The 14,107-nt window shown below is 43.1% G+C and overlaps 1 protein-coding gene across 4 annotated transcripts in view; it reads right to left on the reverse strand.

Moving 5' to 3' along the window:
• Positions 1–14,107, reverse strand: part of LOC147889123 (protein transport protein SEC23 E-like) — a 103,555-nt gene that overhangs the window by 53,798 nt on the left and 35,650 nt on the right. For all 4 annotated transcript variants that reach the window (XR_015542948.1, XM_087391967.1, XM_087391966.1 and 1 more), the window contains exons 5-6: positions 1,213–1,288; positions 796–971 (exon numbers count right to left, since the gene is read on the reverse strand). Coding sequence is in view for 3 of the 4 variants with exons in the window: in XM_087391967.1 (XP_087248093.1) it covers positions 796–971; positions 1,213–1,288 (252 nt within the window). In the remaining variant the exon portion in view is untranslated. The remainder of the gene's footprint in view (positions 1–795; positions 972–1,212; positions 1,289–14,107) is intronic.

Genomic DNA, 14,107 nt, shown 5'->3' on the forward strand with positions numbered 1-14,107 from the left:
AGATTGTGTTATGTAATGTACCTTACTCACTACTAGATACTTAATGATAACATTTAACTCTCACAACACGTCTTAAACATCCTACCCCGCTATGGTCCTCCTCGATGGCACGAGAGGAAGTTGTGTGATCTAGCTTCATGACCGTTAGTTATATTGGATCTCTTTCTTGGCAACTCGCTTTGATTTCTATCAAATGTTAACAAAATAGGGAAAAGAACTTTAAATTGGGATTCACTATGCCCATTGAAGAATTATTATTTCTTCTTCAGTTTTTGCATTAACGATTTGAATTTACATTATATTTTTCTAATATTTGGGAGTATTAACTAAGGTAAATTTGCATTTAAAGTTGAAGTGCCAAGGATAACCACTGCAAATCTGCTATGAAGCCTGTCTTCCCCACTGGTTATGTCTAGTTCCAACTCACATTCTGTTGGAATAGTGGAAGAAGAACTCGGAAGAGAGCTGAAAAAGGCACCACTACTGCGAACTACACGTTAAGATTTCTGTAACACTGGCTTCACTGTTCTTATGGTGAATGGATTTCTATCAATGCCATTACGTCTTCCTCAGTAATATCAAGAAAGGCACATAGAAAATATTAATGGAAGGAGTAAAAGGGGGAAATCTTTTTTTAAGGCATGCTTGAATTGAGAGACTAAGAGAGATTCCTCCGCACAAGAGATTCCCGGCATGAGTCTCCTCTAGGCAAAAACAATCCATCAAACAAATACCAAACCAACGCTATCATCGTAGTCCCGAATAACAACTCTGAGGAGAAATTGTACTACTCACTGAGTAAGAAATTGGAAGAAGAATTGCTGTACGCCTTGCTGAGATAACACCTCTGCAAGTTCCTTTGAAACAACCTCAAAGAAAATAGACAACGAGGTATTTCTGTCTAGGCCGCACATCTTCCAAGCTGTTGTATCGCCTTGACCTATAACAGTATCTGAACTGGATAATCCCTTCTGCAATAAAAGAGGCAGGATATCCTATCCATTAACAACCCCAGAACTCTTCATTATATCGAACTGCACCATCACTAACTCTTGCAAGATAAGGCTTGTAGAGAAAAAATTCAAGCAATGGAACGTATGACGATGATCAGTCTTCTTGAGATACACCCAAAACTTCTGGATATCACTGGTTAACAGTTTTAAACACAATGTATATGGATTCTGGAAGCAGCAAAGATGTGAAGCAGCTAACCTTCTCTACTGAAGCACAAGGTCCAATGATACCTTGAATCTTCACATCTCTGGAACAGTATACCTCAAAGATACCACTGCAACAAACAAAACGAGGAATATTAAAGCTTGGTCTATAAAAAATGTAAATCCAGATGCATGTGTGCGTGTGTGTATACCTTCATTAGACTAGAATACATCCAATCTTGCAAATTAAATTTTCTAATAAAACAAGCAAAAACAAAGGAAAGAAGGGAGTTTGTAAGCGACTTTAACCAAAAGTATAAGTTACTGAGCTTGTCCCAATGCAAACAACAAGAACTTCAATAGCAAAGAGGAATAAACAATGAAGAAAGTAAGAAAAATAAATGTGTGTGTGTGTGCCGGCGGCCGGGGGGGGGGGGGGGGGGGGTGGGAGGGGTGATAGGGAAACAACCAAAACTCAAATAAGTACCTAAGAACAGATGACCTCAAAAAATAAAACAAACCTAAGAAGTAAAAAGAAGATGGGCTTTGAAGCAACCTCACTTTAGATTTTGATTCTTCGTTCAAGGATCCTAAACATACCTAAAGGCAAAATTCCAAAGACATAACGAGTACAACATAGGAGAACAGAGTTTCTCCATTACTTTTCTTATATTATAGCCCTTTCTGAGAAGTAACAGGATTAAATTGAGAGATAAAGGCACTTGTGCAAAGATACCACTCCATATTTCCATATCAGAGATGTTTGAACCAACGTGAGAAATTTGTATGATCTTCAACACAGCATACTCAAGTTGTTGTCGTTAATCAAAGATATCAACTTCTAGCCCTAAAGAAGATTGAGTAACACTAAGATCCAAGGAACTACAATAGCTTCCATTGGCTGTACCATTAAGTTCACAAAACTCTCGAGGATAAATCCCTCACCCAGAAGAATTTAGATCTTTGCACATAAAATCTTTAAAGTTGGAACCTCTGGGACAAACAAGTCATCTATGAAACTTCCAACTAAGTTTATGAAGAACAATTAGACAAGTCTCACAAAATACCAATCATTAAATTAACCTCAAATTCAAAAGAAAGAAGATAGAAGTTTGCTAATAAAACAACACAATTAGTGAGTATTAGAATACCAATGCTTTGCTAGAATAAAGAGTCTCCTAGATTTATGAACAAATTATCTAGAAGAACATTTAATCAACAAAGGAGAAGGTGCAACATGCCGTACGCAGTGTTTTGCCAACAGTCGGACATCCTCCTCAAGAGTACCAGGCTTGATGGGTTGCAAATGCAATCCAAAGCAATAATGAGGCGCTTCAGTTGCAAGCACTTCAGATACAATACTCTCTTTAGGAGCAAGAGAGAGCACTCAGACAGGATTTGGCTTCCATAGAGAGACTCAGGCAGCAAGAACGTGCCTCTCCCTGGCTTGCAAACCATAATGAGAGCTTGTGGCTTGACCTCCAAGCGACTAAATGTTGAAAAAAGTAATGAACTATGGACTTAATTCACTAGATTACCCTTAGGTCCTAGGATAGGACATCCATGACGTTTTGTCATGTACAAGTTGTAAGAGATTTTTAAGGGGCCACATGATGTGGCAAGCCGGTTGCCACATGCGCACCATTCTAATCGGTCCATCTCTTGTGGCCTTGCCACATGTCACACAGACATTCACTCACCACTCACTCACTCTATAGCAGCCAATCAGATGCAAGTATTGCAGTGCATTCTGATTTGGGTACACAGTACACACTGTCAGTGTGGAGGTGAGGAGGGAGAAGCTTCTTGAGAAGCTTCCTGTGGCTTCTCATAGAAGCTAGAGCTTCAGCCCCATCCTATGTGGCACATTGCCACAGTGTACCCAATCAGAATGAAGCACATGCATTGGATGCAATACTTGCATCTAATTGGCTGCCCTACAGTGGTGAAGTGTGACATGTGGCAAGGCCACAGATGCTAGGCTTAGAATGTGAATGACCATTTGAATCAGCTCAGAGACCTGATAGATCAACTACCAATGCTTGGTGGGAAGATGCCTGATTCACAACAGTTGATCTTCTTCTCAACAGTCTTCCAGACTTGTGGGACAACTTGGTCACAACGCTCTCTTACAAAGAGTATCCTCCCACTATAACTCAGCTACATCATTACCTCATCACTAAGGAAACCAAAAGGCAAAGCAATGAGTTAGGTAATTGGGATGATACAACCTTTATGCCTAAAAATAAAAGACATAGTTATAGACCCCAATTCAGCCCTAAACCAAAGCATAATTTACTTTGCAGTTTCAACATGATGAAGAAGATCATCATGAACGGAATGACACGCAGAACAAAAGACCTCGCTTCTATTGTGCGGAGCCTGACCACTTTGCTTCCGAGTGTCGAAAGAAAATCGTAGATATGAATAAACACAAGTGTAGACGTAGTGATAAAGACAGCGCCCATGCATTAGACTAGTAGTTCTGAGAAACCCTTAGCTATCTCAAACCAAATAAGTCTAGCCAAGCTGATGAAGTCATGGATCATTGTCTCCAGACCCTCCAATCATGGATCATTGACTCTAGAGCCTCCAATCATTTCACTCCGCACAAGGACTAGTTCTCTCACTTAGAGAAAAGTGACAGTGACCGTGTAGAACGATAAAGATATATGGGACATACATAATGTTTTGTATGTTGCAGGTTTAAAAACCTTCTATCTATATTGCCATTACTAAACTGAGCAAGAAGGTGGAATTTGATAAAGGGGAATGTCTCATTCAAGACAAGGCTGATGATTTCAAAGTCATGGCCAAGGGAATTCAGGAAGAAAGGCCTTATAAAGTGACATCGTCTATACCTAACTTCAAGGCCTACCTCTCTCAAATAAGCAGGAAAGATATTCTATAGCATAAAGCATCTGGCCATTTGAACATGCAAAATGAACAAGAAAGGTTTTGTGAATTGCTTGCCTCATCTTCATCAAGGGAAGATGATTTGCAAGCGATGTGCACAGCCGCGAAAAGTTTCCAGAGAAAGGTTCAAGGATAAAAGATATCCTTCAACTGCTACATTGACCTATGTGGTCCTTTTGCATGTCACATCGATAGAACGTAAGGCAACCCCCATTACTGACTGATGATCCAAGCTCTCTATTGAATTGGCCAAAGATCTTGTATTTCATCCACCAGCACATTGAGATGCAACATCAGTGTATACATGTAAAGACACTAAGCAATGAAATTGAGCTTATCTACTATCCAAAAGGAGATGAGGTGGCTGATATCCTAAGAAAACATCTTGCTAGAATTAAGCAAGAGAAGTTTGCCAACTTGATGGACGTGAAGCCTAATCCATTGTTCATCAAGGTGGATTAGTGGAAAATTGATGAACTATGGACTTAGTTCACTAAATTACCCTTGGGGCAATTTTGGGTTGGGGTTAATAACACGTCAAAAAGAGTGGTCAAGTAGATCTTAGGTCCTATTACCTAGGATGGACTATGATAGGAGGTTGCATGACCTCTATGTCGGGATGGTGGCACACTAGCCTATACCCAAGGCGTACCTGTGTTTGTACACTAATGCTTGTTGATCTTGCAGGTTAGCATGAAGATAGAGGAGATCCTAGAACCCCCAGCTTAGTGACAACTCATCTCTTAGGGGATGTTTCACATAAAGTCACCATAATAGTGTCAGAACCTAATCTATCAAAACCTTTTTAGGACCAAAATGCCATAATGTATGATTGTCACTAAAGGCTCGAAGATTGTAAAACAATAAAGTACCATAATAGCCTTATATATCATGTGGTTTTCTATGCTGTCAACAAGGCTAGTGATTTTCCTTGTAAGTTGTAGTAATCTTAAGTTGGCCAAATGTTTCTGTGCAAAGTTTGAGAGAATAGAATCACGTTCATTACAGGTTTTGAGTGCAAATAGAATCACGTTAAGGCTTATCCAAAGCGATCACAGGGATCGAACACACACACACCACGACATGAACCAGAGCCTCAACCACCAAGACCCACGCAGGTTTTACAAAACTTGATGGGGAAGGATGGCTTATACATGAGAGAGAGGAGCTTTTTACTTCGTAGCAACAATGCCAAGAAGCCTTAGCAACAATGCCGAGAGAGAGAGAGAGAGAGAGAGAGAGAGAGAGAGAGTCTATTAAAGTCTTTGGAAGACCGATTGGTCTATGAGACTATGAGAAACCTGATACAAAACAAGCTGAAAGGATGAAGCTACTAAAACGAGCTCCAACACCCATACAAACTAAAAGATGCCACATAACCATAATAATATCAGTGATAACATCGTACCAATATCAATATCCAGATGGTCATCTCCATCCTCACTACTACCACATGTCATCAAAGAGAGAGAGAGAGAGGGGGGGGGGGGGGGGGGGGGGGGAGAGAAAGAATAAAATATTGACGTCCTCGAGAGGCCTCACGGGCCTATGGGACAAAGTACATCAAGAATAAAGACCTCATACAAGCCTCGGTGGGCTGAAGCGAAGGGTGCACTAGGGTCCTTACTGAGTGCTATGCTAAGCTAAGCACAAGAGCTCAAGAGCTCAAATAAAACTAAGATGTAGTTTGAAAGCTAGGACTCAAAGCCGAAACCCTGCACCATGGTGGCTCTCCGATGGGCTGCAAAGATATCACAGATATGTGTTTATCGAGCTATCTCTCGATGTGGCGGAAGACGTGGTCTCCTCATCTATGTATCCGATGGGCTATGTCAAGTGACGCCTCGTCTCTGGCGTCTCCTCTCAGGAGAGCTGATATAGGACAGACCTCAATCATATGTGCTCTCGTCACTCTCCGTGTAATGTGTGGTCTCTGCGTCCCTTGCTTAGCCACATCACGTCAACTCTCTCTACTGACACGCATTTTCCTCATATCAGCTAGCTCCTCCTCCTCCACCCCAATATGTCTTGGACCTGACACAAATGCACAAAATTACGTGGCATGTCGTTGTTTTGCACAACCTACCTCAGCCTCCAGTTGCACGGTTACATCATGTTGCTCTCTAATATGTCGCTCTGTGTCATTGCATCTCAATCAAATAGAGCTTGATGCACGGTTACATCATGTTGCTCTCTAATATGTCGCTCTGTGTCATTGCATCTCAATCAAATAGAGCTTGATGCAGACCTGGTCACGGAAGTGGATCAATCGTGAGAGTGAACCGAAGCTGTGTTCCTGCTAATAAAGGCATCCCCGAATCTCTTAGTAGGGTGGGCACACACATAAGAAATGCTCCTCTATCTTGATCTCTCCCAGTGTGCATAGCCTCTGCAGATCCGTGGGGTATGCATGCAGCTCTCCCTGCCTCAATTCTACGCTGATGGGACGAGATTCACATCTATCCAATGGCAATTCGTAGTGCATGTAAGACTCTTCTATCCTCGAGGTACTAGGGTCTGATGATGAATCCATCCTCTGAAACTCTCAGAAAGTGCCCATGATAGATAGAACTGGGTCTTCGAGGGGAGCTCCTAGTCCCCTCCCCAAGCCCGAGGCATACGGAGTGGAGGAGATAAACCATATGATACGGTTAATCTCATCTCATGGGATCAACTAGGTCGGTGCATCCATGATGTACTGAAAGGGACAAAGCCGATACCATGACTGGCAAACCATGTGGATAGGCATGCATACTATATACTATATCAACCTTGCTCTCTACTAGCCATCTAAATGATTGTAGTGCCAACCTTGATAGTCTCCAATGGAGACTCTGTGGAGGAATGTCAATGTCTGAAAATTAGCATCAACTTGGAGAGGTGTCATGGCGAGCTCTGCCTATACTATTCCATGGGGGACTCAAGGCTTACTCCAATCATCCTAGATCCCATAATCACCTGTAGCCGCTCAAATCTCCTTCACTCTGTCACCGAGAGATCACTCCTCCAAAAGAGTGTTGCATACATGGCAGTCGCCTCACAGGGTGTTGAAAAGCCAGCCCTTCATCGGCGGATCCTAAAATTGCGCCTTAAAACACTACCTTTATAGTCGGGCCAAAGCACCCAGTCCTCATGTGAGTAGTGCCCTGGCTGCATGTGTCATCGTGAAAACTCGCCCCATAAAGATTGCTCCTAAATATGTGTAGGACTGCACTATACCACGGTAAGTGAAGCTATGTTGGTGGAGCACTACACGTGTGGTGTTGAAGATCATAAACTTGGTCTTCCCAAGGTTAACTATCAAGTCTCTCTCTCGCTGCAAAATACCTCTAGGGCCTCTAGTTGTCTCTGAAGAAAATGATATGAGGATTATGTCATTTGCATATAGTAGTACCTGTATCATCAAATCAGCCAGCAGTGATCCCTCACCTCCTATGCGGTCAATAAAGGATGTGATCTCATCGATGTAGAGCCAGAAGAGAGTCGGTGAAATGGGGCATCCCTACTTCACGCCGATGGTGAGAATAAAAACTTTTTTTATTCTCATTAAGAGTAACAATTAGTGAGTAGGGATTTATTAATTGAAAGCCGCTATAATTAAGGGGGATCATATTGTATAGGCCCTCCACCCTCCAAGTCATAATCTCTAGAATTTGCATCTCTTGTAACCTCCTTATTGTATGGGATCGTGAGACAGTGTTGAAGGCCTTCCGAAAGTCTACAAAGCTTTGTACACTTTCTAGCGTCTCAACCTCGCCTCCCCAATAACAGCCCCCAGAGTGAAGATGTGGTCTAGGGTGAAGATGTGGTCTAGGGTGGAGTGTTTTCTCCAAACTCTTGCCTGTTCTAGGACCCGCTACCCATGTGCCTCTGTGTAGTCATTGATCTCCCTCTCTAATATTCATCGATAAATCTTGGCCAAAGTGTGGCCAATCATAAGAGAGCGGTAGTTCCCCCTGTCCATGGGGTCTCCTGCTTTGTGTATCTGTACAATGGTGGTGATGCTCCAAACAAGTGGGAATCCATGGCATACAACATGGTTGAACATTTGCGCTAAGATCGGGCCATGACCTCCTACCCATGAGCGAAATGCTCAATCCATAGTCCCTCATGATCTTGAGCGCTCTAGTGATGGAGTTGACGGAGTGTAGCCTGTACATTTCGTGCAGTGAACAAATGACAAGTGGTCGGCCTGGGAATAGAGGACATATCAGGTGGTGTCTGCTTCGGTGTTAGAATTATAGATATAATTCAGCAGTGACCAATGTAATTTAATAAGCTAGTTAGGGACACTTTTCCCTCTTTAAGAGGTTTTTTCCCCTAACCGCAGTTAGTCCACTAACTATGGTTAGTGACTACTAAGGTTTTGTCACTACTCCTTCAGTTGTAACTCTCACAATCTTCTATTGCAACTAAGCTCTCAAGCTTTCAAGCTCTCCACTCACACTCACATTTGGTATCAGAGCAGATCGTGCTCTTGGACCTGCTCCCTGCTCCCGGACTCTAGCTCCCGCGAACTCCCTTTGCCGGCCGTACCTTCTATCTGCTGTAGTCTCGTCATCCGTAGCTGCCGTACACCTGTGTACACCCATATTGCTTTGTCAACTGCAAATCTGCTCGAACCTGCTGCTTCTGTACTGCGCGACCGTACGACTGTACAACTCGTCACCGTACAGCCTGCAGCCCCGTACTTACCTGCATCATACAGCTCGAGCGGCTGTACAGCTCGTCGCCGTACATTCCGTACAGGTCCGTACGGCCTTGCTACTCCAGCATGTACTACATCTGCTCGTCGTCCGTACCAGTGCTCCATCTGTACTATCAGCCTACGTCAACCGTACATCTTCGACCGTACCACTCGTCGTTGTCACCAACCGTACATCGTCGACCATACCACACGTGTGGTGCCTCGTAGTTCGTGCAATCTGTCAAGTCGTACACATGCAACTAGTCCGTATGTTCGCCGTACATATGTGCCAGCTTGTCGTACACAATCGTACAGCCGTACAGATTTTGACAGTACAGGCTGAGTTGCACAGCCCAGTACAAACTGCCGTACTGTTTGCAGGTGGGCTTGTGAATTTACAGTTTTGCAGGACTTCTGAGCAGGGATCTACTTGCAAGGTTCATTTGCAGGCAGATTCAAAGGTTTAGCCCAAAAATTTGGGGCTTTCTGCCGAAATTACAAATTTGGGGCTTTCTGTGCTTTTTCCCCTTTCTGGTTGCAATTTCAAGCTCGAAATTTGGGGCTTTCAGTTTTGCGGTACAATTTCTTGCAAAAATTTGGGGATTTTGTGATTACACTGCAATTTCACAGTGAAATTTGGGGCTTTTGTAGACAGAGCGCAATTCTTACAACATTTGGCGCTTTTGATCAATTTGCCCCTTTCTGGTTGCAATTTCGCGCCTATTTTGCGGCTTTTGTGTTGGGAGAGCAATTTTGGAGATTTCAGTTCATACTGCCTTTCTTGAAGTGTTTTGCAGCACTTTTGGCAGATTCTGGAGAGTTTTTAATGCTTGGACAGATTTCTAACAGTGCAAGTGCAGAAATCTGAGTTGCATTTACAGCCAGTGCTTGGCTGTGTTCTTTTGGAGTTGGGCATTTCATTCCCAGTAAGGGAACTCAGTTTTGTATCTGCTAAAATCTCTTTCTCAGATATGGCCCAACAAAATCAGAATGATTTCCAGTTCGGTGGTCTTTCACAGGAAGACAAGTTGGATGGTACCAACTACTCCCTCTGGAGTTTTATGGTACGCAATATTCTGATTTCTCGCAATTTATGGGATTATGTGAATGGGGGTGAGATCCGACCAGCAGGTATTGCACCTAATACCCCTCCTCAGCAAGGAGGTGGAAGAGGTCGTGCACAGGGTGCAGTTGCAGGACAGGTTGTTGGTGCAGCTGCAGCCACCACTCCAGAACAAAAGAGATGAGATTCACGGGATGCCTTAGCTTTGTCATGCATCTCTCTTTCAGTGAAAAGATTTATCATTCCGCATATCCGGTCGTGTAAGACCTCGAAGGCAGCGTGGGATATCTTAGAAAGCATGTATGCAGCCCGGAATGATGCAAGGGTATCTTTCTTGAAAAGAGAGTTAAGTAATACACATATGGAAGAGGGCCTCCATGTCAGTCCACCTCACAAAGCTACAGGATCTCAGAGAGCAATTATTGCACATTAATGAGATTATTCCTGATTCAGAGATGATTACCACCACTCTGAATTTTCTTCCTGAGACTTATCTCAACTTTCATACCTCGTTGAACTTATCATTGAGGGGGGGTGCAAATCCTCTCACTTTTCATGAGTTGATAGGACTTCTGCTTCAGGAAGAGCAGACCAGGAAAAACTTGGCTTCACGTGCAGGTGAACAAGCTATGCTCTCAAAGTTCAAGTCATTACTGCAAAAAGCCAGGTCATCACATTGCAGAATGCAAGAAAAGGCTTGCAAAAGAGAAGAAAAACAGCTCCGGTATGGCTATTTCAGATTCAGCTCCTCATGCATCTCATAGTGGGGATGCTGCAGCCAACTTTGTTGGATAGGATTATGCCTTTTTATCTTGCATTTTAGATTCTAGGCTGGCTGCTCCAGATGCTCGGGATAGTACAGCCACTTGTAATGATGATACATATGCCTTTTTGGCTTGCAGTTATGATCCTTCCACGGATGCATCAGCTTTCAGTGTCAATGAAACACTGAATACATGGTATTTTGACAAGGGTGCCTCCAAGCATATCACTTCTAGGAAGTCTCTCTTCACTTCCTTGCATCCACCTCCCGTTTGTAAAAAAGTCACTTGTGCCAACAACTCCTCATATTCAGTACGTGGTTCAGGAGAAGTTGAGCTTACCGCCATTGATGGCTCAGTTTTCAGACCTTCAGATGTCTTGTATGTGCCTGGTATCACCAAGAATCTCCTTTCAGTGTCCACTCTTAACATGGCTGGATTTTAGGTCATCTTTGAGAATGACAAATGTGCTGTCCAAGACAGAGAAAATGATTATCCTTGAGATTATCTGGTACTCTGCTGCGTGGGCTTTTTCAGCTTGATCATTTTGAGAAAAGAGCACCCATGCTCTTGCAGTTTCTACTCCTACTGCTGCCATGCAGAATGCAGAATTATGGCATGCCAGATATGGCCACATGCATTACAACAGCTTGATGACGCTTCAGAACCACTCTATGGTTGATGCATTGCCACCTCTTGAGATACCTCCTCCGCATGCCTGTGAACGGTGCATTTTAGGCAAGATGCACAGATTCCCCTTCAAAAAGGATGGTTCAGTTAAAGCTGTCCGTAAATTACAGCTTATACACAGTGATGTCTGTGGTGCCATGAGGACTCCATCATTGGGTGGTCATCTCTACTTTGTTACTTTTATTGATGATTACTCCAATTTCACTTGGTTCTTTGGGCTAAAGCGCAAATCAAAAGTATTCATGGTGTTCAAACACTTTTCAGCCATGGTTGAAAATGAATCTCGACCCAAGATACAGACATTGCGCACAGATAGAGGTGGGGAATACTTGTCTGCAGATTTTGATGCTTTTCTGAAAGGCAAGGGTATTGTGAATCAGCTCATAGTGAGGCTGATCCCTCAGCAAAATGGCAAAGCTGAAAGGAAAAATAGAACTCTTATGGAGATGGACAAATGTATGCTGACAAGCAAACACATGCCTCACAAATTCTGGCTTGAAGGTATAATGTGTGCCAACTACATCTTAAATCAGTCTCCCACTAAGGCTTTGAAAACAAAAAGTCCCTATGAAGTCTGGAATGTTAGAAAGCCTTCAGTGGATCATTTCCGTGTCTTTGGATGCCTTGCATATGCTCATGTGCCAGTTGAATTTCGGCATAAGTTATCAAATAAGGCAATTAAGTGCATATTTGTTGGGTACAGCGCAGAAAGCAAGGGGTACAGTCTCTACAATCTTGCTACACGCAAGATCATTGTCAGTAGAGATGTGATATTTGCAGAAAATTCAGCTCACACTCAGGCTGCATTTCATATGCCTTCTTCTTTAGAGGATGTTTTTGAGGGGTAACTACCCATTGCCTTGGGTTCCCTTGCTGATATTTCTGATGCAAATCAGAATTTACAGCCACCTCCCAATGCTCCAGTTCAGCCATAGGATGTCTTGCCACCTCCACAAGCAGTGGAACAGGTGGTTCAGCAAGAAATTGCAGACATACACGCAGCAAAAACAGTCCCAAATTGGCTATTACAGACTCTCAGGGAGAGTAAGATTGATGCTCCATTACCTAGCAGGACTCGCAATGCAGGAAGGTGCTAATTCAGTGGAATCAGCATATGCACGTACTCTTCTCGATGAGGAGGAGCCTGCAACATTCGAAGAAGCAAAGGACAATGTGCATTGGATGAATGCCATGTACGATGAATTGCAGTCTATTCAGAAAAATCAGACTTGGGATGTCGTAGACTTGCCACCAGGCAAAGATGCCATTGGTACACACGATGGGTTTTCAAGGTGAAACGGAAGCCAGATGGCTCCATTGATAGATACAAGGCAAGACTGGTTGCCAAAGGCTTTGCTCAGAAAAAGGGCATAGATTATGAGGAGACTTTTGCTCCTACATTCCGGATGACCACCATCCGATCTGTTATTGCAATGGCTACACATTTTGAGTGGAATGTTCATCAGCCGGACATTAAAACAGGCTTCCTAAATGGAGACTTGTTAAAAGAGGTTTATGTCAAACAACCTCCAGGCTTTGAAATTTCAGAAAATGCACTTCAAGTATGCAAGCTGAATAAAGCTTTGTATGGGCTGAAACAGGCCCCTCGTGCATGCTATGCCAAGATTCGTGCCTTTTTGACCAGCAAAGTGCTGCACAATAGTCCTACTGAGAGCACCTTCTACATCAAGAAGGATGGGGGGAAAATTTTAGTCATCATTCTTTATGTCGATGACTTACCGCTCACAGGGTCCAATGAAGATAATATTGCAGATTTCAAAGCTGATTTGCAGACCAACTTTGACATGTCAGATTTGGGGCTGCTTCACTTTTATTTGGGGATCCAGTTCTCTCAAGAGAGACATGGCACTGTTATGTCTCAGTCCAAGTATGTTCAGAAACTCTTGGACAGATTTAACATGCATGATTGTAAGCCCATAGCCACTCCCATGGAGCCGGGGTTGAAACTCACAATGTATGATGCAGGAGAATCAGTTGATGCCACATTTTACAGTCAGGCTGTTGGATGCCTCATTTATCTCTGCAACACTAGACCTGATATTCAGTTTGCAGTATCTCAGGTGAGCAGGTATATGCACAGCCCAAAAACTATGCATTGGCAGGCAGTTAAGCGCATCTTCCGTTTTTTGCAAGGCACAAAGTCTTTTGGCTTGTTATTTCCCAGGGGGGGTGACTTGCAAATGCATGCCTATAGTAATTCAGATTGGGCTGGTGATTATGACACTAGGCAGTCCACTAGTGGCAATTGTTTCTTTTTGGGTAAAGCTTGCATTTCTTGGCTGAGCAAGAAACAATCTACAGTGGCTACCTCATCATGTGAAGCTGAGTACAGGGCAGCTTTCACAGCAACAATTGAATGTGTCTGGCTGCGTCGTCTATTTGCTGATCTTCATCTGTCATTGGAGGGTCCTTCTCCAATTCTCACTGATAGTCAGAGTGCCATTGCAATGGCAAAGAATCCAGTGTTTCATGATCGCACGAAGCACATTGAGGTTCACTATCACTACGTCAGAGAGAAGTTGCATGCAGGAGAGATCAGTATGATCTTTGTGTCCACACATGACAATGTTGCAGATATTTTCACCAAAGCACTTCCACGTGAAAAGTTTGAGGCATTTCGCAGTGCCCTGAACTTATATCCGTTGGTGATTAATCATCCTTGTACATGAGATTGGCACTGTAGGGGGGTGTTAGAATTATAGATATAATTCAGCAGTGACCAATGTAATTTAATAAGCTAGTTAGGGGCACTTTTCCCTCTTTAAGAGATTTTTCCCCCTAACCGTAGTTAGTCCACTAACTATGGTTAGTG

The sequence above is a fragment of the Dipteris shenzhenensis genome, chromosome 20 (assembly GCF_047967505.1).
Source record: "Dipteris shenzhenensis isolate YYH24624 ecotype China chromosome 20, Dip_SZ_1.0, whole genome shotgun sequence".
Classification (NCBI taxonomy): Eukaryota; Viridiplantae; Streptophyta; class Polypodiopsida; order Gleicheniales; family Dipteridaceae; genus Dipteris; species Dipteris shenzhenensis.